Source organism: Cottoperca gobio, chromosome 21, assembly GCF_900634415.1.
Source record: "Cottoperca gobio chromosome 21, fCotGob3.1, whole genome shotgun sequence".
Lineage (NCBI taxonomy): Eukaryota > Metazoa > Chordata > Actinopteri > Perciformes > Bovichtidae > Cottoperca > Cottoperca gobio.
The window spans coordinates 13,679,058-13,705,086 of NC_041375.1; the positions used below are offsets into that span (position 1 = coordinate 13,679,058).

Below are 26,029 nucleotides of genomic sequence, written 5' to 3' on the forward strand. Positions count from 1 at the left end.
CAACAACGCTGATGTGTTTTGATACAGCTTATTTCAAACTAAATGAATGGCTTTACTTGAGTTGTTTTTCCAGACACGGTTGTGTTTGGTTGTTTCTTTTTGTGTTCTCGTCAAGATGTAAACTTAGATACGATGCCGTTATGCCAGTCGCTTCATTCTGGATCCTGGAGGGAAGGTAAACTGGATCTGAGAGACGCCCCACTTTTGCAGCTCAATGTTGCGATGTGGTGTTTTGGATGTGCAGAGAAAAGTTGGCAGAGTTGTCTACGGTGTCGGGGCCAAAATGATTTAGATATACTAGACTTTGTAGTTTAAAGGGAAGGGGAACACATTTTACCACACTGGAATGGTTTGCGTAAAAAGGCGCAAAATACGGAACTCCAGAGCGGAATTATGGATCATTTTCCCCAACAAAGTCTAATTGTAGCAGTCTACAACTAACTTTACCTTTTTGAAGACTGATGGAAGTTGACAACTGCTTCGAAAACCAAGTACTTTCATGGTAAGACATGATACGTTAGCTACTAATGTTTAATCGTTTGCACTATTTCCCAGTAGAAATTAAGAAAACGGTTCATATGACTGAACAAACTGATGACCTCATGTGGGATTCGCCCATAGTTCAGTATTTGCCAGTTTGCATCACTTGAAAGAAGCAGGTTAGCCATTTTAACATTTAGTATGTAAACTTTTACGAAAAAATGAATTGTGCTTTTTGTTTTTGTTTGACTAGTCCGAGGGATTTAGTTAAACCAATGAGTTTAGTCATGGATGATCATGGATCCCAGCCCCATCCAAGGAGCTCTGGTCTGAGGTATGTAGAACTGTCATTTGGATTACCAGCTGTCATATCTGTGAATTTCATCCATCAGATTTAAGCAGATCACATCCAGTAGCATTCTTTTTTTACTGGAATCTTTAGAAATATTAGTCATAATTCATCTTTAACTGAGACAATCCTGCATTTTACTAACATTATTGTTTGGAAAATAGAATTATAAAATGATAAACAACAACAAAATGAAACAAATGCCTTTTATGCATTATGCACAAATATAGTGCCACCAAAATTAAGTCAGCATGACACCCTGTGGTGCTGACAACAATAATTGCTGCTAGCATGCAACCAGCTGTTTTCTGAACAATCTGTTTAAGGTATGAGTGTAATTGCATCTCTGTAAAATAATGCAACTTTCAAACAACATTCCTAACTCTGTGCATCTCACAGACGTTTCAACCTTTGAACTCTCCTCATTTCCTGCTCTCAGGGTTTTACTGAGAAATTGCCTTGACCATATGTAGAGGTCATGGGAAGTATTTTGTAGGCAAAACATTCGGCCTCCTCCGTGATGAGCCTGATGATGGCTTTTCTTGTGGAAATCATGCGTTTCCTGGGCTCGAAATTGATATTCTATAAAATACTGATTCGTCATGTACAACAGTCAGAGAAAATCACATTAAAAAGCGTTGTGAGTTATGACATTATGGAATCATGGTTTTGGTTCAGGGACTCGGAGATGATGTCAGCTTCTTGTATGGAATCATTAAAAGAAAAGGGGGAGTGAGTTTCCAGAGCTTTTTTTTTTACAGTCACCACTCACTCCTTTGGCATTCAGAGTCTTTTAGATTTAAATTAGAGGTGAGATGGAGAATTTGACATATTATATTACTAATCCAGTATTCCATGCGATGCAAAGTTTCCAGTCCTTCCCTGCTGTAGCTTCCCATTTGTAAAAAATAGCATTCAGGCACATCATATGTAGTTTACAAAAAAATAAAACACTCTCTCTTGATGTGACCTGTAATCATATTTCATAAGCATTGTGTAATCTGGGATCACAGCCACACTCGCTGGCAATAGAGAGCAGCAGACAACATAAATCTCTCTGTGGTTTGACTATTATTTGGAAAAGTAAACCGCACTCTGCCATAATCTGCCAGGGTGTGGGTGGGGGACGCACATGTTCTCTGTCTTATTTGTGGCTTCTTATGTGTGCAGCCAATAAACTTGTTGCTTCTCGCAATTTCAAATGCAGTCATTTGTAAACATTTCATGTGACCCCCCCCCCCCCCCAAAGCTATGCTACATTTGTTATCCAAGTACCGGGATCTGCCAGAATCACTGAGCTGCTTCTCCAGCACAGATGCCGCTAGCACACAAGACATACATATTTAACATAAGGTAGCCTTAAAAAAAATCGGAGAGCTTTTTTTTCTTTACTGTGTTCATTGTGAAAGTAATTTTAAGAAGCTTTTATTTTTAAATGCAATAATCAGAAAAACTAACAATCATTTAAATATAACAGTTTTTTCTCTTCTTAATTGTATATCTTCAAGAGGCATATTAATGCAATCAAACTCATTCTAACGGTGCGTTGCTTGGAGCTGGCCCTGCTAATTGGACACACCTTAAACCATGATCTCACGTGGCTGGCTTTCCTCAGGGCAGAATGTGGAATTAGTTAAGGTATCGTGAATCCCCACAGCTGTTTCCCGATATGCAGGCAGCCCAAGGGCACAGCTGCTCACATGAGTCTACAGATGAAAATTATGTCTGGCGAAACGTAGACACTTGAAGCAAAGGGGGCATGGCGAGTTGAAACACAGTGACAATCACTCGCTGTGTCTTAACATTTCACAACAATGTGATAACTTTTAGGCTTCCAGTCGACACCAAAGGCCAGACAGACAAATCACAAGGCCTCCGAGAACACTGAAGCATAACACAACGTTTTCTCCTCAAGAGACAACAAGGCTTTCTTCCTTCAGCAAAACATATCATTTGGTGTAGAGCATGCTGCCCTCAGAGAGCCCACTCAGATCTTCTGTGCTCCAAAAGCAAGATAAAGGATGTCTTTCAAAGACGTCCACCCACTAGATGTAATAAAGCAAGAGGAAAATCAGCATTAATGCCCTGCAAGCTTGTCCTTGCAATGAGCTGGTTTGTCTTTGTTTTATCTCTTGGATGCTTTCTGCCTCACAGGGCTAAAACAGACAATATGGCTAACATCCAGGGGACAGGGAATAATGGGCTGCCTTTGTTACCACATTGACGCCAACGCACTGACCGTGAATACCAGTGAATACTTCTCACTTGACATTTCTAAACATTAAAAAACACAGTTTTGTTTGTTATTATAGCTAATTTTTCTTTTTATCCCTAAAGTAGGCATGATTATGTATTTATATAATATTGATGTTGTTCACAGCAGCCTGTTTGAATAGATTTGCTGCCTGAACTGGAGGACCTCTTTCTTTCTGTTATGCACTCTTCCAGGGCATAACAGTTGGCTGCCTCCCACTTTCGGCCTGTGTAACATTCAGAATGACCTAACATGAATTAGTCCTTTGTATGCTCTCAATCGGAACTTTTACTTATCTCCAATAACATTCAGATGCTGTATGCGACAAAGGAACAAATTGCTTTGATTTGCTTGACCTTCATTATCAGTGTTTTGTCTCGTTTAGATGAGATATCTAACAAAAAGGCCTCGACAGTCATGAATGGCATTGCTTGAGTTTACTGCAGGTGTGTTTAACAAGACCTTGACAAGCTGTCTCGCACTCATCCAATCAATGAAACATCATAAATCCAAGCTTAAACCAATACTGGGTATACAATGGAAAATAAAAGAATTGCACACCTTGATATGGTTCTCTAGATGGCACTATCACTGTGCACATGTTCACACGGTTGTATCCACTCAGATGTGTGAGCGTACGGGTAAACTACTTTCTGTTTTGAATGTTGCATGATATCAGATTGGCAATGAACAGTTATGCTCAACCTTATCAGCTCCTGACATTCACTTGAGCAAGCTAATGGACCAGGGCATGACACAAACAAACAGCAAGCAGCTGTTTCAGTGAGGATCTTCACACTAACATAGAGCATACAGTAAGTAAAGCAAGCAGAGCTACTTTGTATGAAAGATCCGCTCACTTTACTTGTTTTCCAGCTGTATGCATCATTATGCGCGGTGCTTCACAGATCATGCGGTGTATATAGAGGAACAGAAGTTGGAAAGGCCGCTCATTTTATTTTTTTAGGGTGAAAGTTTAAAGAAAGGTGCAAAAGTTCCTCTTCGAACCATGACCTTGAATTAGGACGGTTGTGTTGTGCTTTGCCTTGAGATTGCATGCGCTGAAAATTCAGTTTACACTATTAGCAATGCAATAACATACTGAATTTGTCTGTTTTAGTGCAGAATTACTGTATGCAAAGTGAAGAAACCTCAGTTCGTGTGATGAGCAAATGAGGGCACGCATGCTGCTGGGCCTTTTTGAAAGATGCCTCACTGCAGACAACGCTGTATTCTTTCACTTGAAAGGATGCAGTGTGATAGTTATAATTATGACTCAAGGGGAAGCTTTCTCTCTCTCATCAAGTTATTTTTTGCTAAATGTTGGTCTGTCTTTAAAAAAACAACAACACACATTTGGTCAAGTCACCAGAAGTGAAACTATGTTAATTACTTTATCTTTTCTCTGCATGTTTTCTTTTCTTTGCAGAACCATAGCTTTGTTTCAGTGCAAAGTTTAGAGTGAAAATATGTGAGCTGCTCTGAGATAAGATGAGGGTAATGTACCATAGTAGATCGCAGTTCACTGAGGAGAAGGACATCTGCTGTTTGGGGGCATTTGTATGGGGAACTGAGAGATCATGTAATCTCAAATCTCATTACCTAACTGGCTGTCAGACCTGCAAGTTTACTCTCGCTCTATTGTAGTATTATGCAGTGTACTACACGTAGTGCAAGAGTGAGCACCAAGGGAGTAATAATCCTGAGTGAAAATGAGGCGGATCACGACAAACGGATATTACACTCTGCATTGAAAAGCTAATAATGTCACAAGGTGGGTCCTTAAATATTTATCAGACTTCTACATAAGGATGTTAAGGACGCCGTGAGAGTTTGAGTGTTACCAGGCCTGTGCTGTGGGAAAAAAAAGTTTTTGTTTTTCCCTGCAATAATTAACGATTCCATCCACTGCTTATGAAGTAATGGCCTTTCCAGACCTTCTTTAAAAAGCTTGTGTTTACTGTGAGTGACCTCTCACCAAATTACCAGCTGTGGCTCTGGCTCTGTGTTTTGTCTTTCCTCAGGGACCCACCTCCCCCCCTCCACCCTCCTTCCTCCTTCTGTGAGAGTCTTTAACTCCACCCCTCCAGCCTGCTCCTACACACCAACATCTCCATTCACCACCTCGACCTCCTTATCGCCTGATGATGGTATTCAGAGGTGGTGTTTGTAAAATGGGCCGCACATTCTTAAGTGAAAGCGTTGGGCTACTGATAATGGACTGGCAATGAGCACTTATTTCACAATGGAAAGTCAAATGTATTGCTTCCGTACCAGACGGTGTACAGTTTGCTTAACTTTGCTATTTTAGATTGAAAGCTTTTTCATTTTAATCTATTGTGAAGTGTTGATTAATTTAACAATGACAACATCAGAAAAAAACGTCCAAAGGCGGTGCTTTCTCTGGCTGCAGCTGTTGAGTGCAAGGTGCCGACAGCCTCTTTTGACAGCTTCTACTAACAATTGCACCCGAATGCTCTCATGAGTATGTGTATTGACTTCAGAATATTGTGTAAGTCCCCTCTTTTCACATTTATGTTTTTAAGTCAAAGCATGTTGTCTGAAATGATGTGCAATTATTGAAGGGTTTTACCTATTTTGGGAGTTTTATGTCCCACACAATCGAAATGTGAGGCTCTTCAGAGTTTTAGATGGCGGGACTGAATATATGTTCTTTCATGCCTTTGTCTGTCTATCATTGTCGTCACGCTCAACTTTTGTCTTCTCGCATGCTTTTCTAATGAGTCACCTATGAAAAAGTAAGGTGTGTTTTTGAAAAGTTGCCAGTGTTTTTTTGTGATGACAAGCAAACACAGGCGAAGCACTTGATTAAATTAGGGTGTGGGGAGGATTCCGAGTCCCTTTTAGTCCTTCTGACTCCTCTTGTTGTTTAACTCTGATAATCACATTATCAACAGCATGATTAGAATTATCATTCATGATTAAAATACATCATGCTAGTATATTTACTCTGGTCTTTGTCTAAGTTCCTGAGCTACTAAAGCGAGCGCATGTGTTTCAGTGCACTGTTGCTCCACTGGCCCCGCCCACAGGTTCATGTCTGCACAGGGAGGCAAAGCTGCTTACCTTTCTGCCCATGACCGTGGGGGGAGTGCCACTTACACACTGAGCTTGAGCTTTCAGAAACGCAGCGCGGGGGCAGACAGGATTTAGGTAGAGGGGACACATTTCTGATGTCACTGCTTGGGCGTGGCATTAAGGTGGGCCTTGTGAAGCCGTGCTGATAGAGTTTAGTCTGTCTGACTACTCATGGGACATACACTGCAGAATGGACATTATTTAAGCAGCGAAGAGGTAAGAGTGTGGAATGAAATGTTGGCACCTGCTCTCCAAATGTGTGGTTCTTTCCCCTGTTTTGTTTATGGTATTATCAGCTGTGCTGTCACTGTTGGAGTTGAGTTGGAAAGGACCTAGTTTTGTGTACTAGATGATTCAGACGTTAACAATATCTCTGTTTTGACTTGAAGTGCAGGGTGTGTTGGGCATGTTTGAGCCTGTACATTTGACTGTACTGCTAACTGCTGCTGAGTTCTGGGAGTGTTTTATTCATCTGAGCTTTAAATTGTTGCTCTTGTTTCTTAAAATAATTGGGGTGTTGTCTGAAAGTGTGAATTAGCATAAGGTCTTCTTTCAAAACTTTGTTTGTCTTTTTTGTATGAACCCACAATTCCCCAAGGGCCTATCATGCTACTCAGCAGCTGCTAACATACCACATTAGGCATTTGTGCTAATCCTCCACCTTTTTCAGAACCTCAAAGGACATTTCTACCAATGCTTTGGTCTGGTTTCTTCTCTGGGCCGCTTCCACATTGCTACATTTGATTCAGGGTTTGCCTTTTAGAAATTTAATTGATCGGGTGGAAAAAATTCATAGAAGTGACTGAAATGTTTCTGGTAAAAGTCCTGCCAGCTGGCACAAAGTGTAATGGAATGTGGGGAATTTGGATATTACTTTGTTCAGCTGGTTGCTGCTAATATTACGGTTATTTTTTCTTTTTTGACTACTCACAACGAACGACAGATTCGTATTTCCACCATTCTTCTAACGTCCTCTCCTGTGTGTGTGTGTGTGTGTGTGTGTGTCTCTCTCTCTCTCTCTCTCTCTCTCTCGCTCCATCTTTTTCACACATCAGCACAAAAGTATTTGAAGTATTTTTACATGAGGAGCAGCATCTGGATATTAGACTGGTCATTCCTATTCCTTTATCAGCCTGAGGTTTGTCAGTTAAATGATCCTTTCACATCACAGATCAATTGATGGCTGCAGTTAAACCAAGACAAGTCTGTTCAACACGACATAATATTATGCAGTACTTATTTAACACAGTCCATATTGTTTTCAGAGTCCATTTGTTTGCACTACTGAACCTCACAAGATCGCCGTATGATTAAACGAAACAAATGGCACAACGACAACAGGCCTGTTATTTCCTGGTAGTCTGTGATCACCCCTCTCAAAGCATGTCCTCTGGTATTGAATGGGCTTGTTTGTGAGTGTCAGACCTCCCAGGGAAACCCTGTGAATGAGGCATCGGAGCAGTCAAGCTCCAACACGTCTCCTCTTATTCAGCAACACATCCTGGGCTTCTGAAAAAACACAGGCCTGGATGGCACAAACAAACCGGCCTGTGTGTTCGTGTCTGTCACCTGCTCGAGGTGTCTTGATAAAATCACTGATGACACAGCTGCATAAACTGGGCTGACCCTGACCCTGAACCTGAAGCATGGCTTTTGTGTATATTATTTCCATACTCATTTATTCAAATATCACATGGCATTTTTCTTCTATTGAAAAGCACATGAGTCATGAGAGCTGTATCACTTGAATAAATCAACTTACAAGGCTCAGTTTTAAAGCATTTGTAAAAATGTGTGGAAAAGGAAAACACTGTTTAGACACGGTGCTGCTAAAGAATTATAATCCTATTGCCAAATAAACAGCCAGAGCCTTGAAATCAGGACTTTGTACCCAGTCACAGACCACAGTGTGAATGCCTGTTTTAGCTAGTCTGTCTGTTGACCTACAGTATGTGGAGGGAATTAATGGCTACTCATCTTCGGTGCTTCCATACACCTACAATGTGTAATCTGTATATTAGTATTCATTAGTATTCATCCAACATTACTGTCATTACTTCTCTACACTACTTTTCAACACATCAGTAACAATAAAAGCGCCGCTGCTGCTGGTCCCTTAAGTTGGCAGTGATACAATCACAGTGGTGAGTTAAATGCCAAACTACTTCATGATCCTGTTGGAATAAATGAACAACATGCTGACGATTTAGCTGTCTTTAGAGCATTCAGGGGATTAACAATTAAATGTTTGGCTTCAGGGTGCTGTTATCAGCCTGTTGCATTGTGCAATTCCATGTGTTTTTTTGTTTGCTAATATCAATGAGTTGTATCCATTGGGGACAATGAATTTCAACAGAAAATGTCAAGGCCTTTCTGCAATGTGTGAGTTTTTTTCTCGTGGTGGTGGACACAATTGCGGCATTCAGATTGAACTTGAAACACAAGACAAACACGCAGAAGCAGATGCAGATTTGCTCCAGGTGGTGCACGTGGAGTCACAGCGTGTAAGCGCTCACACACGAGTATCAGTTTGGAAATACGGACAGTGACCAAAACGCAGGCAAAAAGAGAATCAGTCTTACACTTCGTGGTTGGGACTGAAGAAAACCGAAATGGAAGCATGAGGGAGCATGTTTAGAAAGTTTTATGAAAACATTGTGTCAATGTTTCGACATGAAGCTCAGCTATCAACGGACTATAACAGCAAGACTTTGGACTGCATTGATTTGTTGAGCAAAAGGCCAAACAATTGAAGATCAAAATGGTTTAGAAACGTTAAGAGTTTTATTCTAATAATTATTATAGTAGATTGTAATACAAGTCTTATCACCGGCTCTAAAATGTCAACATAACCGTAGGAATAATTATTGTTGCATTATTCAGTAAAAAATGGACTTGGGTGCTCCCTATGTTGCACATGCAGCTGGAGACCTACAGTCTGCACATGTGAATGTATCGATATTGCATCAGGGTCGTGAGTGTTCAGTCATCCAGATCTGTCAAATCGAAAAAGAAAAATGTTCACTTATCAAATTTCATCCACTAGAAAGCAGATGCACTCTGAAACAAGCCGACACAAGCCGACAGACACAAACAGCCCTGAAAATGGATGTATCAGGAGAACCTGACCTTATAACGTTGTTATGGCTCATCTATCCACAAACAGTTGCCTTCTCACTTCTAACTCCAGTCCAGTGGCTCTACAGCAGCTCCTTTAGAAAAATGGCTTGCATTTGCTTACTAGATGTTTGCCTGTCTTGACCAGCTGGTTGTTAACTTTGTCTGCTGTCGATCGGCTGTGGATTTATTTTGCTATAGTGCTTTTTTCCCGACACAATTGATTGCTGTTGTTTGGAAGGTGCAACATACAATTCACTTAAGTCTTTGTAACATTTCCTAAATTTTACTAGCACAATCCGATTTTGTAAATCCCTAGTTTTAAACTAGCTAGTAGTTACTAAGAAGGGATTTGCTCAAAAAACTATTGGATTACGTATTGGATTTAAGAAAAGCTGGCACAACCCAGTGTAGGGGGTCTCTTGGAGAGAGGTCTCCATTTGCACTTGGTTCACTTGTTCCTTTCAGTTTATTTTTTTAAAGAAAGTTTCAAGTTGTTACTTTCACACACACACACACACACACACACACACACACACACACACACACACACACACACACACACACACACACACACACACACACACACACACACACAAGAACAAAATCAGCAAGAAATATACAGTTCATAGGATATTATTTGGGCTTGCTCATTGTCTGTGCTAGATTGTGTGGCTTTATCATCCTGGCTATGGAATTATTTGCACAAAGATGAACAGATAAACAAGTGTGTTTATGTTGTGTCCTTCTGCTTACCGCTTGTTTGTTTTCATTTGGCTTCTTCAGCTTTTCTTGCAATTTCTCAAATTGTTGTACTGCCTGTTTGTTTGGCTGACTTAATACAAAATAAAACAGTACACATTGCTCAGACACATGATTGGATTTCAAAGTATGCCATGTAGTTGCTTCAGCAAAAGCAGACAATAATGCAGGAGAAAGATATTTCCGACATTGTGTCTGTGTCTGAAATTCTTAAACGTGTTCACTCTTCACGGGAAAGCCATTGTCAGTTGTCAGAAAAACAACACTGCATTTCAGGTCATGAACCGTGACATGGTAGTTGTTAGTGACCATCACATTGCATTGCGGCCCATTGTATTTCTTTATAAGATAAGTAATACATCTTAATGGGTCATTTTAGGAAAGTACAGTATAATGTCAATGAGCACATCCTGAGTCTTGGAGGTCTTGGCTAGCGGTAGCATTAGCTGCAATAGCATGCTAAAATATTAGCTACCTGATTCTGTGGGTGCAGCTAGCTTGCAACACTCACTACTTTCAAACTCCACAAACTAAGAAGTCTTGTAGTCTTCATTGTTATCTCAGTGACATCACTCAAGTAATGTTTCCCAGCACACTACACAGTAGAACCAGAGAATGCTAAAGTGTGTGTGTGTGTGTGTGTGTGTGTGTGTGTGTGTGTGTGTGTGTGTGTGTGTGTGTGTGTGTGTGTGTGTGTGTGTGTGTGTGTGTGTGTGTGCATTTTCAAATACATGTAGGCTATATATATGTCATAGTCTTATTGTTTAAGGAAGGCAGCCCCCATAGCAAGACTAATAATCCTTTGCTAGACGTGCCTCACTAGAGCCTGTGACCTTGCATTGCTCGGATTCCTCTGTTTGAATAAGCAGTGCCCCCACCAGAGACTTTACAGGCTGTAATTCAAGGCATTGGGTCTGCAAATGCCTGTTTTATCTATGTGCTGAATGAATGATGTGACACTTAAATGTCTCTAAAGTTATTGATTCCATGGCCCACTGAACAACTTGATAACATTGCAGTACAATAATGTGACCTTAGCTGACTTGATTTTGTGACCTTCTGCAGCTTATAATTTCAAGCAAACAACAACACGAAAAAACATGCGTTACTGCTAGTCTTAAAAACAAAGACTGTATAGAATATAAGAAGTTGACGTAGTCACGTGACATCACCCATTGGTTTATGGACTACTGCTTTGAAGCCTTGAGTTTGGCATTTTGGCCTTCGCCATCTTTGTTTATTGGAACCAAAAGTGATACGAGAGGGTGAAGCAATGTTCAACCAAACACTGAAAAATACATTTTAGGCAACAAATATTTACAATGAACTTTTCTGTACTGTAACACACTGAAAAGGTTAAAGCTCTAAAACGAAAACAAAACAACACCCAAACCGGAAAAACACTTTGGCCGAGGCCTGTCAATCACAAGGTAGCACCGCCCTAAAGCATGCCCTGCTTTATCGTCTATTTTATTCCAAAGGGGGCCATCATTTACAAAATGAACTGTATTGATGAAGACTTGAAACTAGCGATTGAGACCATAAACTCATTAGGAAAATATTTACTGAGGTAATAAATGAAGTTTCCCAAAGACTTCTATGCAATCAACACTTCTTTTTGCAACCAGCAGACTCATCCCTTTAGGCCATTTGAAAGAATGCAAGTCTAAGGCACTTCCGCATTGGCTTCACTTTTCAGCCCTGGAGGTTGCCGCTTGCTTAAAACCTTATAATGATGACCCCGTTCAAATCAAACAAATTATTTTGTTTACGGACAGCAGGTTTTCATTGTTCACCACCTCTCGGGGGCATTACGAGAATGGTGTAATTATCTGAAATACGTCATAGATTTACTATGTATGACTGTCCAACAGATGGCAAGCTGACAGAAAAATAAAAAAATGAAATTCGTGGCATATGAAATATATTGGCCTGTAGCATACCTGGTCAGTCAGTAACCCTCCCATGACTGCTGTCACCCCTGTATTGACACAGTTTCCAAGAATGTTAAACCAAGACAAACACTCAAAAACGCCCTTCAAAACAGAAATGTGTGTGTCATAGTTGGTCCTCAAATTGAAAACAACTCCCAGCACAGCAAGGGATTTTTACCAATGCATGGGGTGTTGCCCCTCTACACTAAACACTACACTATAAATCCATTGTTCCCACAACATGCACTATAAAACACAGTGTCTACAGTTTACAGAAACTGTGGTCTCCATCTTGCGCCTTATTATCTCTCACATGTCTGTAAATTCACAGCCATTTCTTCAGGCTCAATGAGTAAATCTGTCCACTTGGTTGTCTTGTGACTTGTTTGCAAAGTGGACTTGAGCTCTTTCATGTAATAGCCTCACTACTTTCTAAGACCTGAGGAAGAAAGGATTCCTTTCATGCTGTCTGCTGCACTTTGATTTTCAATCAGATTATTGTCTGAGATAGCAGAAACAATTTCAATGGCATAAAAGAAAACGCACTCATATGCACGTAAGTGGAAAGCCATTCCTAGTCATCTCTCAAGTATTCAATTGTTTTGCTTGTGTCAAAGCAAAACAGGTTTTTCTTCTTTCTTTTTTTACAAATGTTGATGCAACTCTGAGAATAATTTACACTTTCTTGTCCAACTACAGGGTGTCGACCAAAAGCAAAGCACCATCGCCGCCAGGACTAAATAACCTGGATTCCCCAGGTTTCTCCCAGTGGTACCCAGGAAACATTCATTTAACCATGGACAAGAAAGAGAACCTTATTGATAAAGACCTCTCTCTGGTCGTGGTTCTGCCTGACGGAGTAGAAGAAATGACCACAGTCCATGGAAGGTACAGTTGAGAGCACTGCAATGCAATTTGAGCAAGAACACTGTGTGTGTGTGTGTGTGTGTGTGTGTGTGTGTGTGTGTGTGTGTGTGTGTGTGTGTGTGTGTGTGTGTGTGTGTGTGTGTGTGTGTGTGTGTGTGTGTACATTTGATCATGATGTCATCAAATAAAGTACAGTTCCAGACAGATTGAGTCAGATAGGTGGAGTAGTTCAATGTGTGGTTCTAGTTACTATTTGTACAAGGAGCAAACGTGATTGCACTTCGTTATTTCCGTTCTCTTACCAAATGATGTGAGCAAGGATTAAAGAGCTTTTGCATCTCAAACTCAGAAGATTATGTCTTGATTGCATGCTATGGTGCAATAAGGACACGCAGATCGTACTCTTTAAATCTAGGCCTGCACCACCTACAGATCAACATGTGTCAACAAACCTTTAAAACAAGGTCTGCGTGTCCTTCTGAGAGTCGACTCACTCACACAGCTCGGAATTTCCATCAATAGAGTTTGCTTAAGATATCATTATCTTTCTGACAATGCAAAAACTTTCTTTCCTGACTGGTTGTCTTTTGCACCTTGGCCTCTTGAGAAATGACTGAGACCAATACAATATGAAAGGTTTAAGCTTTACATGCTTTACTGTCTTTTCTTCCTCTAAACCCCTTCTGAGTACCTACACAACAGAGTTAACGCTTTATTTTGAGGATAAACTTTAAGGCATTATGTTTAAACTGTATTATCAGTGTCAGGAAAGCTCCATGCGACTACTGTACATTTGCTTTTTATTATTTTTACATATTCTGCAATGCTTTTTAAATTCAAACTTTTATTCTATATTTATATGAAATCTTTTTTTCCTCTAAACACTAAGAGCTGCGATGCTTCATGAGTCAATTCATCTAATAAACATGTCCAATCATACATATTTTTCCTTGATTTCAACATTCAACATTCGGTCATAATGTTCTAATTTGAATTGTGTAACTGCAGTCTCCCCTCTAATGCCAAACAAATGATGTAGGTTTTGTTTTGTTGTGTCCTCCATGTCTTTCAGCAAACCCATAATGGATCTATTAGTGACGCTTTGTGCAAAGTACCACCTGAACCCATCGAGCCACACCTTAGAGCTGGTCAGCGCCAAGAAGAACAACGCCAAACTCAAACCCAATGCTCTCGTAGGAACTTTGGATGCAGAGAAGATCATACTTAAACCTAAAGGGGAGGATAAGAATAAGAAGACAGGTCCTCAGATGCCTGAGGTACATTAAACACATGATACCATGCACTATTTGCTGTTCATGTTGAGTAAACAGATTTGATCAAATCAAGTGGCACATTTTGTATTCTCCAGGCAACTGTTCGGATGGTGATAAACTACAGAAAGACCCAGAAAACTATACTACGAGTCAATCCTCGAGTTCCCCTGTCTGATCACTTACCAGCCATCTGTGAGAAATGTGAATTTGACATGGAGACTACAGTTCTGTTGAGAGACGTCCAATCACTGGCCCCTTTGGACTTGTCCACCTCTCTTAATGACTATGGAATAAGGGAGGTGTATGCAAGAGACACTAATGGTAAGTACTTATCTTAAAAAATGTAATCTTGCTGCATTTGGCATTAGATTTTAGCATATCAACCATTCACTTTAACTTTCCCTCATCAGCTTACTTGTTGCATATTGTTGTCGTATATATTACTTGTTCTGCGCTAAATGTCATGCGTGTTGGCTCTGCAGGACAACCTGCTTCTCCTGTGTGTCCAGCCTCACCAGTGCATGCAGGTATTTGTTTGTAAACTGTGTGATTTATATCCACAGAGCTGTCATATTTCTGCCCAATGATATCTTACAACTGTGATTTTTTTTTTTTTTCTGGAACAGTCACGCCGGGCAAAGATAAAAATCAGAAAGAGAAAGAAAACAAAGGCCTCTTCAGCAAGTTTAGAAAAAGCAAGAAAAAATCTGACCAGGTAAGGCAGATTTTGTAATGTACTGACTATGCAAATATAAAGCTGTATCAAAAAGCAACTTTAAATGTTCAGAGGGAGGTTTGTTGACTTTGACCTATCATTGGTCATTCACTATGTTGTTTGGGAACAGGCCTCTTATCATGTTCTGATTGGATGTTTGTTCTTTAAAGGCAACGGCAGCCAGTGCACCAGCTTCTCCTGTGCTTGTGAACAAGCCTCGACCTCTCAGCATGGCCTTACCTAGCTACAATTCCTCTCCGTTTAGCTCCCCTACACTACTTGTCGATGTGCCAAAGAAGAGACGCGCACCCCAACCCCCAATCCTCGTGTCTCAGAGCTGCCCGTCGGACCTCAGCACTCGCCGGAGACTCAACTCTGAACCTATTGCCCAACTGGACAATGACCAGGTGAGTGAATATTAAGGCCAGAAGCTCTGACAGGTCAGCACCTTTTGGTGGAATGACAGCCATGTGATTTCTGTGTTTCGGTGCAATGATTATATAACTTGATTAAATCTTGTTCTGTACCATAGATGACTGGTTTAAGTCGTGGCTCCTCAGCAGAGTCTTCACTGAAGAGAACCAAACGCAAAGCTCCGCCACCCCCCACATCCCCCAGTGCTGTTGTCCAAGAAACATTTCCTCTGGATGAAAATTTGCACGGTTAGTTTTCGCTTACATTTGTACATTTTTTTATCCTACATTTTAGATTGTTTTCATTGCTGCGTTGGAAATATGTGTACTTTGGCCTCAAACTTTGCAGCCAGAGTCTACCGTTTTTATTTAATTTGACTCTTGTGCCTCCTAGTGGTCATTATTGAACAGTGGCTCATTTTAAACACTTTGTACATCCCTCTTTGGATTCATGATCATCATGTTTAACTGCAGATTCTGCTTCACTTGTGAACGTTTGCTTCATTTAAGAATGTGTGCTGAACTAGTTCTGCTTGCATGTTCTCTATACTACATTTTTTTATTCAGTCAGTGTTTTAGCTCTTCAGCTTCGTTGGCTGTTTTTCCGGTCTCTATTTACTCTCTACCTCTTTTATCTTCATATGTTTACACCCTCGAGGCATGCGTTTTAGTATTTCATCTCCTCTTTCTCAGTGCGTAGACTTGCTTTATCTAGTGAGGAATCAAGTTGCTTATTCCCGTTGCTCTGTACCTGTATGAATTTCAACAAACAAATGTGTTGAGTATAATTAACTTTCTTTGAAATACTTTCCTGTGATTGTCCTGTGAGGGAAGCTCCACCCGTCCTGTATATGAAACGATTTAGAGCAAAAACAAAGAATATTTTTCTGATCAACAAACATTAGGAATTTATTTTTGGCTTACATTACTAAAACTACAAAAACCAAATTCACTTCACTCCATCAAGTGTATTCTGATTTAAACATAGCATCAACAATTGTCCTATATATTCCACAACCCATAAAGAGAGCCGTTTTTCTTCCCTGCTCTTCTTTAAATCACTGTATCCTCTGTGTCTTTATTGTTCTTTACTCCTGTGTTACCCATAGTGCCTTGACTAGCGGCATATCTCCCAGACCTCATTAATAGAAAGTGTAATCACATTTTTTTTTTTTTTTTTTACCACTGCTGTCTACATGTTTACACCACCATTTCCGTTCTCCTTATTGCTCCTAATATTTCCAACGCTTAGGTTCACAGAGAAAGATCACTTCCTCTGCTGTTTCCCCAACAACCAGAGGCTGAGAACAGTGAGAAGCTGCAGTTTTGTTTAAGTAGCCTTGAAATTCCCTTTGCTCTCTGCTCTGTGATGCACTTCCTCACAGTGCTAAATTAAGAACTAGACAGGGGATACTGAGATGTGAAAGATAATTAAGTTGAATTCATTCACTAGAACAACCGTTTTTACTGGAAAGGGTGAATGTCTGTACAGATGAGCATTGTGTGAAAGCCTTTCATACCATTTACAAAAGTCATATTAACAATTGTGTATATACATTACAGCGAACACATGCCCGCAAACATGACTTTACATGACTTCTCTATGGTGATGTTTTACAGGGGGTGCCGCTGCTAACACACTGGAGGAGATCATGGAGCAAGAGGAGACCACTGCCTCTGTAATGTCTGCAACTGCTAGTGATACCCAGGGGCAGGACAGCAGCCTCAACATGTCTGCTGATGTTTCATTGCATTCCCCGTCCCCATCCCCAGAGACACTGAACGCAATGTCAACAGAGAGAAATGGGGAAGATCAGTCTTGTGATCTGTCCTCAGATGGCAAGTACGAACTCTAGTATGACTTTTCCAACCTCAGCTATGTCTTAACATTAGTATTGGCAATACCTTTTAATTTCCTCTCTTTGCATGACTTTTACAGTCAACTGCAGATCACAGTGAATGAGTCTGCAACTCTGAGTGATGTGAGGACAACTGATGGCACAGAACTGGCAGATACTAGTGGGTTTGCATTTGGATTATAACGGTAGTGTTCTTATCTGTGCTGCAGATATCTTGAACCTACTGGTGTATGTCTTGAACTTTTCCTTACTATGCCAAAGTGTTTTTTGCTTCTCAAAGAAAGTCAACCCAACATTCTCACATTACACATTTCCTTTTTCTGTACAGGTAGTGGTCCATGTCCAGTTGAAAACGTTAGCCAACACGCAATCTGTGTAGATTCTACACCTCAAAGTGTCGGAGGGGATTGCAGCACTGTACCCAGCAGCCTCCCTTCGCCTATGATGCAAGATGCAGAAGCACAGGCCTCTGTTCAGGCAAACACTGAAACCCTCAGGGAGCAGACTGACAGCACATCACGCACCATTAGAGAGGATGATCAAGTGCAAACAGAGTTCACACCACTACCTGAGCCTTCACAACAACACATGGACGAAATCCCTTCCTCAACTAATGCGCCTGCCTTTGAATCAGCGGGGAAGAAAGATATGGCCACTGTAACGGCGGAACTAGACGCGCCTGATCTCAAACATGCCTTATCCCACACCTCAGAGACCTCATCATGCCAAGACTCAACACCAAGTGCTCCCGCCACAACAAAATCTATTTATGCCACAAACTCTGAGCCAAAGCCCAAGCCTTCCAACGAACTGACAAGGGACTACATCCCCAAGATGGGGATGACAACATATACTATCGTGCCTCAGAAATCTCTGGAGAAACTGAGATATTTTGAAGTTGCACTGACACTGGAGCCGCCTCCTGAAGCTCCAGAAGAGAGACTCAATATTGGTGCTCTTCAGTTGGAAGAGAGCACAGTGCCGAGGGGACAGACAGAGGTCTCAAAGGATAAAAGTGAGCTGCACTCTACTATACCCAGGGAAGACTTACTGACTAGCACTACTACTACTACTACTACTACTACTACTACTACTACCCAAGACACTGTTAATGGAAGTATACCTGAATCCATTCATTCCTCGTCACCAACAAGTTTACCTAACGCAGATGACAGCATCTCATCCTCGGCTCATGGGGCATCTGAAGCAGGTTCACCAGCAGAGGTCAAGGAGATGAAAATTCCACCCGCAACTAAACCTAAGCCTGGTTCTTTCCGCTTGGCACAGCACAAAAAAACACCTGGGTATTATGTAACCTCAGCAGCAGAAAAGAAACTCAGTGCCAGTCCTGGCTCTGGCCAGAAGGAGGCTCAAGCAAGCTCAGAGAGAGCAAAGTTACCGCCCCCTCCTCTTCCACCTCCTGTGCCGTGTCAAGAGGAGACAACAGGGGGCGCTAATGTTGAGCTTAGCCCAAAAGGGGATGACAAGAATGCAGCCTTCATACGAATGACTAGGCAAAGTAGTTTGTCATCTAAAGAGCCAAGCACAGGGTTAAGCTTGGAAAAATTTAGGAGCTTTGCAGCCCCCAGGCCCTATTCTCCTGCGACCCCATCCCGCTTCGCCCAGGCAGTGTCCTCCGCTGTGAAAAGGAGCCAGTCCTTATCTCATGGGCCAAATTCCCCTCAGTCGCCTGTTTCACCATCCTTCTCGCCGATCCGAAGTCGCTCGTCAGTCATAGAGTCAGACGGATTATTTGAGCTCAAGGTGAGTTCTGATAGCATAGCAAACTTACATTTAAATATGTAAATAAAGAGGAAAGCAGCAAAGGACTAATTTCCACTCATAGGACCACTGCAGCTGCATTGCCTTTTTAACTCATTCACTGAAATATTAATGCTTGAGTAGAAGGGCACTTTGCACTGGTCAGCAAAGCACTTTTTTAGGTTTTCCCTTAAAACAGTTGCATACTGTGGAAGTGGACAAGAGTGTGACTTATCCCCACTACTGCTTTAGTTTGTTTGAAACTAAAACCACTTTTGCAACTGTTGTGGTGCTTCCTTTTGGTGTTTTATCAGCCATTTACACTGACCAGTGGTGAGTTATTGACTCTCATGGACATTAGAAAATCTTATAAGTAGCAGAATACTTCATGCGACCCATTGACTTGAATCAGCCCTTTAATTAAAGGCTTATGTTTTCATCTAAATGGTTTTTCATCATATTTAGTTCCTTTTGAAATCAAGGATCAAGAGTGTTTATCGGCTTTTTCAGAAAAAGAAGAAGAAGAAGAGGGTTAGGAGTGGCAGTTGAAACAAAGAGGAAATGAGGCGCACAATCCACTGACTGATGATAGACAACAATTAAATTTGCTTAAATTATTTCTGCAGCCTAGAATTAGATTTTCTAGTATGACTTCTTAAATTATGGGATGTATATGTGTGTATATCACACCTGGTATACTTTCTACATTCATTATACAAACCGACATCAAACATTAATAATAGACCAACATACATTCCTGCGCTAAAGAGGTGCTCCTCCTTACAGCGGAGGCATCATGGGCTTATCGTATTATATTTGTGTCGGGAAAATCCTTTTACTTTATTTACTTTTAAATTAGTTGGACTCAATATAGTTGTTTTATAGGCTCTTAAAATACCTATAAAAATACACGGAATACTTTCTTCCCTCCTTTATGTTGTAAGTCTTCTTCAGCGATCGCATACATTGTCTCTTTTTCAATCTCACAGGATGGTGAAAATAGAGAGGTGGATGGTGACAAAGGCTCCACTCTGCACGGAGTAGAGGAGGAACCACCATCTTTTAGTGGGATTGTTCAAATGGAAGGAGAGAGCAGTCCATAGCAGTGCCTTAATTCTTCTGACAATACATCATCTACTGTAAGCAAAATCCAACACACACATTGCAATATGATCTCATACAAGTGTTTCCACAACACATGCCTGAAGCATTTTTTTCTTCTTCCAGGAGGAGCTTATCCTGTCTACTTTGAGTTCTCCAGAACCCTTTAACCCATGACACAGAAGCAGGAGCTGTCTTTTGTTTTACCTCTTTTGGTAGTCTCCAACAGTGTACATAAGATGATGTATTTTGATAATTAATAATTGCTGTATTTTGGTTTATTTTCTCACATGTCATTAAGTAATACCCCTGGCTCTGACCTGCATATTGTAATGCTTCTCTTTTGTTTTGTGTGATGACTATCTTGCATTTAATGCATTACTGTTGTGAGTGAGCAAGAACGTTAAATGAGAACAATTCTATAAATTATTAGAAAATATATTATCTAAATAATACTGGATGTGTAGGACAGACCAGGTCTGACCTATGGTACTTAAATGTTCCTTATAATATACATCTATTTAAGTATTGCAGAGTTTTGATTAAACTATATGCAGAAATACACAGATGTTCTTGTCAAGCAGTGTTGTTATGAATAAAGCTTTTATCGTTGACATTTCCTTTATTAAATTAACTGCCTTCAGTGACTGCGTAAATTATGTTTTTTGTTTGTGTTTGTGTTGCATAAACTGCTGAACTCACATCCCGTTGAATACGGCCTGTTATTCACAACAGGTAAAACGTGATCAGTGTGTGACGTCCTGTTGGGCACGTTACAGTAGAGCACCTGTGCTACACGTGTGAACAGTGAGCTTCGTTTCTCACAGGAGAAGCGATATGAAGAACAGCTTTCAAGGTTTGAATTGGAGACTCCACTTGAAGAGGCACAAGGTAGGAACAGCTGGAGGAAAAAGAGAGAAGGGAGGGGGGGAAAGTCCACATTTCAAACGGGTTATTTAGTCGGTTCTAGCTGGTGTACAAGGGAGCAGCAGTAGTCTAAGGACTGCGACGCTTCGCTTTGCACCGTGCGTTTTCCGTCTTTGTTGTTGAACGTTTGCAGGTTTATTGAATTGTAATGAAAACCAGTCACTTTGAAGAATTCTAGCAAAATGTAGCGTTAAGTTACAGCAAGAAAGTCGTCGTTCTCGAAATAGTTGGACACCGGGACAGTAACTTTCCCTGACTTTGGCATTTCTCAACGGTTAGTAGTAAAAACTTAGCAATGATATCTAACAGTTCATATCACGGTCGTGCTTTATCCCACACGTTTCTTATTAAAATATACGAGTATGCAAACCTCCCCGATGCAATAATTTAGTTAACATCGTCCCAACTGTTCTCTATAGGCTACTTCCTAACAATACCATGACATATCTCATAACGGCGTCAAATAAAGTATTGAATTCTGTATGTTTTATACAGTACAACGTCTGCTAACGTTTGTTTTCCATGTGCTTAAACTTAAACGAAAAAAGGACAAACAATGTGAGCAAAATATATTACGTTTGACTTTTCACATTTCATTCTTTTTAATTTAAATAGCATGCATATTTTTTCATTATGTACAATTAATTTAACATGCGTAGTTTTAAAACATTTCCTCATTACTGTTATAAAGACATGTTTGAAAATGGCATTGACTGAAACTATTAACTTTTTATATCACATCCTGTGGTCCTCAGTGACATTAGGACATTTTGACCTTAGACGGTATGTAATTAGATTTTCATATTAGATGCCATGTCACCAAAGGGCCTACATCAACATTGCTGTTCTCAAAACAAGAAGGGAAAATGACATGTGTACTGTATCACATCTAGTTTATACCGTCTAAGATCAACATAGCTTATCTTTGGACATTTTCAGCATTTTAAAATCAGGACCACTCACTGGAAAACATTCAGTTGTCCTAGCTTGTCCTGATAAATGGCAGCCACTTAGCAAGTCAGAATACACAATTTGAATTCTTGCAAGTGGTGTCTCGCAATATAAATGGGCTATCGTGGGTTTTGTGTGTAAAGAAGCTGCTGCAGCACAAGTGTTAACCCAACCACCCTCTCCCTGTAGTTTCCAACAGCTGCTTTCACTCCATTGCATTCCACATAAGCCAGCTGAAAGAGTGCACAAATGTAGTAACCTTGCATTAGATGGACCGAGTGCATCGAGCTGAATTGGACAGCTGTAGCTTGACTTAAACTCATAATGTTCTTTAGCATGAAATATTTTGTCTGAGGTATACTACTATAATAGTAGAGCACACACCTTTTTTACTCTCTCAAAGCCACAGAAACAACATAAACCATGCCTATCAACAATCATGTGTTTGACAGTACTTCCTTGTACTGAAAAAACTGTCTAGAGTCAGACATCTCCGCTTACAATTATGATTTTGGCAGCCAGAATGATCAGAACCATACAAGAATCTCGCAAGGCACGTTTATTTATGTAGGGCATTTCATCAAGGCATTTCAAAGTGCTTTACACAACATGTTTAAAGAATCGAGACAACATGACAACTGCAGCATGAGTCCCTGTCAGCAGTTCCACTTTCCTCCACTGTTCGGCTCATGATGTCAAGGAGAGGGGAGGGGAGCCACACATGAGTCAACCCCTCCTGCTGTGACTCAGTCCTCCTTATTTGTGGGTTGAGAACATCCCCAGTAGGAGACAAGGTGGTAATGAGATCCTCTAGATTGGGGGGGAGCTGGCTGAACTATGGTAGGGATAGATTGGAAGCAAAAAAATGCTGACAGATTGCTTTGGGAAATGGATGATCAAAACAGTCACTTATGGTACTAATGGAGCACCCATCTTCAATGTTTTTGTGGTGGACGGCAGGTATGCAGCATGTGCCATAACATAGCCTATGGCTGTTGAGATTGTTTCTTTTTCACCAGATATAACCGCTTGGCTGATACAGAGGTCTTACCTGTTTTTACAGCTGTGATCAGGACACACCCAGCAGCCGCAGGTGGTTGGCCACTATTGCCAACTGGATAGCAAGCTGGAATATCCGGTGTCCACCATCTCCTTGTCCCTGCTCTGCTGAGGGGAGGCCTGCAGGATGGCCTTAGCAGAAGTGAGGCGGTGACGAGTAGAGTAGAGTGCTTCCCCATTTTTCTTTTCTTTAAAGGAAAAATATCTGAATCATATTTATAAACGGCTGTGGGAATACTGTCTTTACTACAAAAACCTTATAAACCTGGCAATCAGCACTTTGGCAGCCCAGCAAACTAAGTGGATGCACTCTTGTTGCTGTGGCACTGAAAGCTGAGCTGATAAGGGGTCATTGGCAGCAACCAGGGCCTCATTAGACCAATTAGTCTGTGTCCATGATGTCATTTCTGGCGCTTAGCAAAACTACCATGGAGCCAAAACTGCCCCCACTCATTTAATGATGATTTAATGAAAAAAAAAATACAATGTGCAAAATACTAATACCAAAATGCAATACAGTACAAAATAAAAACATATCCAGTTGGTCCATATACATTATTTTAGCCATGACCTGACATCTTTCAAGGTTTTTTTTTTTTAATTTGTTTTCGTTTTACTGCATAATACTATAGCATGCTTGCACAAGAGCAAACAAGGAGGCAGAAACAATGTTGCAAGTAAATGAGGGTGTTAAGTTGACAAGGACAATCAATCATCAGTCCAACTTATATGAGAGGATAATAATTAATAAAATAATAATTTTACTTTATTACAGTAATACAAAGACATCTGCCTGTTTGATAGGTCAAGCTAAACATTTTTTTTTTAAGTTCCCTTAGCAGTAATTCTGCTAAAAAACAACAACAACCTGTGTCTTAAAGTTATGTGAAACGCTGTTATTAAGTCCCTGAAATAGATTTGGCATTCATCCTACACCAATGTAATTAGCATTTGCATTGACTGATACCAAAAGAATGTGTTCCAGGCTATGGGTTATTTCTGGCCCTCTCATGCTGCCTGGGGTTTCTTGTCCTTGTGTCAGTCCACCGTTGGACCTCAGCAGAACCATTTACCTCCCCCATCTCCTACTGCTCTCTGCTCTCCAACACATAATACTGACTGGTCTGGTTTTTACCTCTTAAGCCGGAGAACCACTTGCACATCGATGTGCAGAGTTGTCTGGGGATCAGCTGTTTCTCTCATGTTCATGGTATGCTTTTTAAGTACACATAATAGTACTTGGGTTTAAAGGCAACCCAAGCGATGTAGAGCGTTGTAATTGTGACAGATGCATGGATTGGATCAGAGAGAGTGGATTAATGTAGACAGAAAGACACAGGTCATGCAGATCAGTCTGATTTCCATCTCCTAGCAAAACATTTCCCAGTAGCAAACGTCTTCCTATGAGAATAAAGCTAAACCACACAAAAGACACACATTCAGAAATATGAAATTCAGGATCATTCTGAAATGCAACATTGAACTGTTTCCTTACTCTATTTCTTCCCTTTTTGAAGGTAAAAACAACTGGGATTCGACCACTGCATCAGCTTGTCATATTTACCAAAGTAATTAAGTTAGCCGTGTCGTCTGTTAATGTAGTGAGGTATTGCTTTAACCCTATGCTGCCTGTTGGTCTGTATCTCCAGTAGCCTGTCCTCCCCTGGTCAGACTCTGTTACACATTACCTTTCCGAAAGATGCTATCATCCAAACCATCCCCCACATGGAGCCTGTCACTGAATGACACAGCCCACAACACAACCAATCTGCTGGCCTGGCTACTCTGTACAACCACATGCATTCTACAGTGCTCTAAGTTTAAAGTGCAGTTTGGATCACAGTGCGAAGTCCATGACAAAAGAACAGTTTGTTTTATAGTACTGGCAGCCCTCACAGACTCATTACTGAGCTAAAGACACCCCCTTCGTGTACAGTAAGAGTGCTTTGTGTGCACATGCTCTGCCTTCCAGGTTGTAAACGGAGCTATATCAAAAACAAAAGCAGGGAAATTTAAGCAACAATATTAACAAAAGACTTGAGGCTGAACAAATTAGGAGATTATTAGTACACTACTGTGTCAGAGCAAGGATGGCTGCTTTGGGAGTCATTGTGTTAAAAATATCTTTATTGTGGTGGATCATGTTTGGGTAGGAGGGATCGTTTTGCCCCACTGGGTCAACCTCGTGGGCAGCAGATGAGCCAGAGAGACTTTGGTGTGTGTGTGTGTGTGTGTGTGTGTGTGTGTGTGTGTGTGTGCTCTGCTGAGCTGTGAGCAGAGGAGCCCCGCCAGCCAGCTTGCTCTTAACTGTGCTCTGCACCGATCCAGTCCAACAGCTTGTCTCTTCTCTCTGCTCTAGATGCCTTGGATTTAGCCGGCCCACATGAGTGATATGAATAACACACTGGACGGAATACACACTTCTGGAAGCCTCGGAGACAAAGCAGAGATTTATCAGAGTGGCAAGGGTAATGTGAGTGGCTTTCCCAGCCCAGCCCTCATCCCTTTGCGAGCTCCAACACCAAATGCTCAGAAGATCAGGACTACGCTCTGCAAGGGGAACAGGTATGACTCATTAATTTTGCACTTTCCATGAATGAAACCAGTCTGTTTTATAGGATTCAATTAAAAAAAATATGTAGTTGCACTAAAACTAAAAGTAGTGTTTTCTACTCTGCACGTTGGCTGCCCTGCAGAAGAATAGTACACTCTTTGTATTAGCTGGAGTGAGTGAGACATGGAGGTCTATTTGAAAGCTGTTGTGTAGACTTTGTACCTGTAAACACAATTGGCTCGACCCAAACGCAGCTGTCAATGGAGAGTAATGTACTATTTCAACAGTGCAGTTAAAGACCTGGAATCAAATCAAGCACCTGTTAGTTTGTGGGAGATAATTAGTAACTCAGTAACTGCTGTGTTTACAGAGCAGTAAAGAAAGCGTCAGTCAGAGAACGGCACCTTTCAGAAACTTAGGCCCTTTCTTCTGCAAGTGTGCTGCAATCTAATTCTTTCTTCCCATATCCTGATGATAATTGAATATGGTATTGTAGATTATCTGTTAACAGTTTGTTTCTGATTGATTCAGATGTTAGTTCACTATAAGGACA

At 40.8% G+C, this 26,029-nt stretch overlaps 2 protein-coding genes across 9 annotated transcripts in view; both read left to right on the plus strand.

The window, feature by feature from the left end:
• Positions 1–228: 228 nt before the first annotated feature.
• On the plus strand, positions 229–20,597 carry cobll1b (cordon-bleu WH2 repeat protein-like 1b). 8 transcript variants are annotated; one of them, XM_029458579.1, is made up of 14 exons: positions 229–502; positions 734–814; positions 12,695–12,883; positions 13,935–14,139; positions 14,232–14,457; positions 14,619–14,663; positions 14,763–14,851; positions 15,022–15,258; positions 15,384–15,513; positions 16,885–17,107; positions 17,204–17,283; positions 17,452–18,887; positions 19,874–20,023; positions 20,112–20,597. In XM_029458579.1, the coding sequence occupies exons 1-13, from the start codon at positions 462–464 to the stop codon at positions 19,985–19,987; spliced, it is 3,096 nt and encodes a 1,031-aa protein (XP_029314439.1). In that variant the 5' UTR covers positions 229–461; the 3' UTR covers positions 19,988–20,023; positions 20,112–20,597. The 8 variants fall into 8 exon arrangements, with proteins under 8 accessions (XP_029314439.1, XP_029314440.1, XP_029314441.1 ...); XM_029458584.1 differs by lacking the exons at positions 229–502; positions 734–814 and adding exons at positions 3,812–3,898; positions 4,513–4,857; XM_029458586.1 differs by lacking the exons at positions 229–502; positions 734–814 and adding exons at positions 3,835–3,898; positions 5,108–5,233.
• Positions 20,598–20,721: 124 nt separating this feature from the next.
• Positions 20,722–26,029, plus strand: part of grb14 (growth factor receptor-bound protein 14) — a 29,325-nt gene continuing 24,017 nt past the window's right edge. The window contains exons 1-2 of the mRNA XM_029458588.1: positions 20,722–20,876; positions 25,282–25,487. Coding sequence (XP_029314448.1) covers positions 25,306–25,487 — 182 coding nt within the window. The 5' untranslated portion in view covers positions 20,722–20,876; positions 25,282–25,305. The remainder of the gene's footprint in view (positions 20,877–25,281; positions 25,488–26,029) is intronic.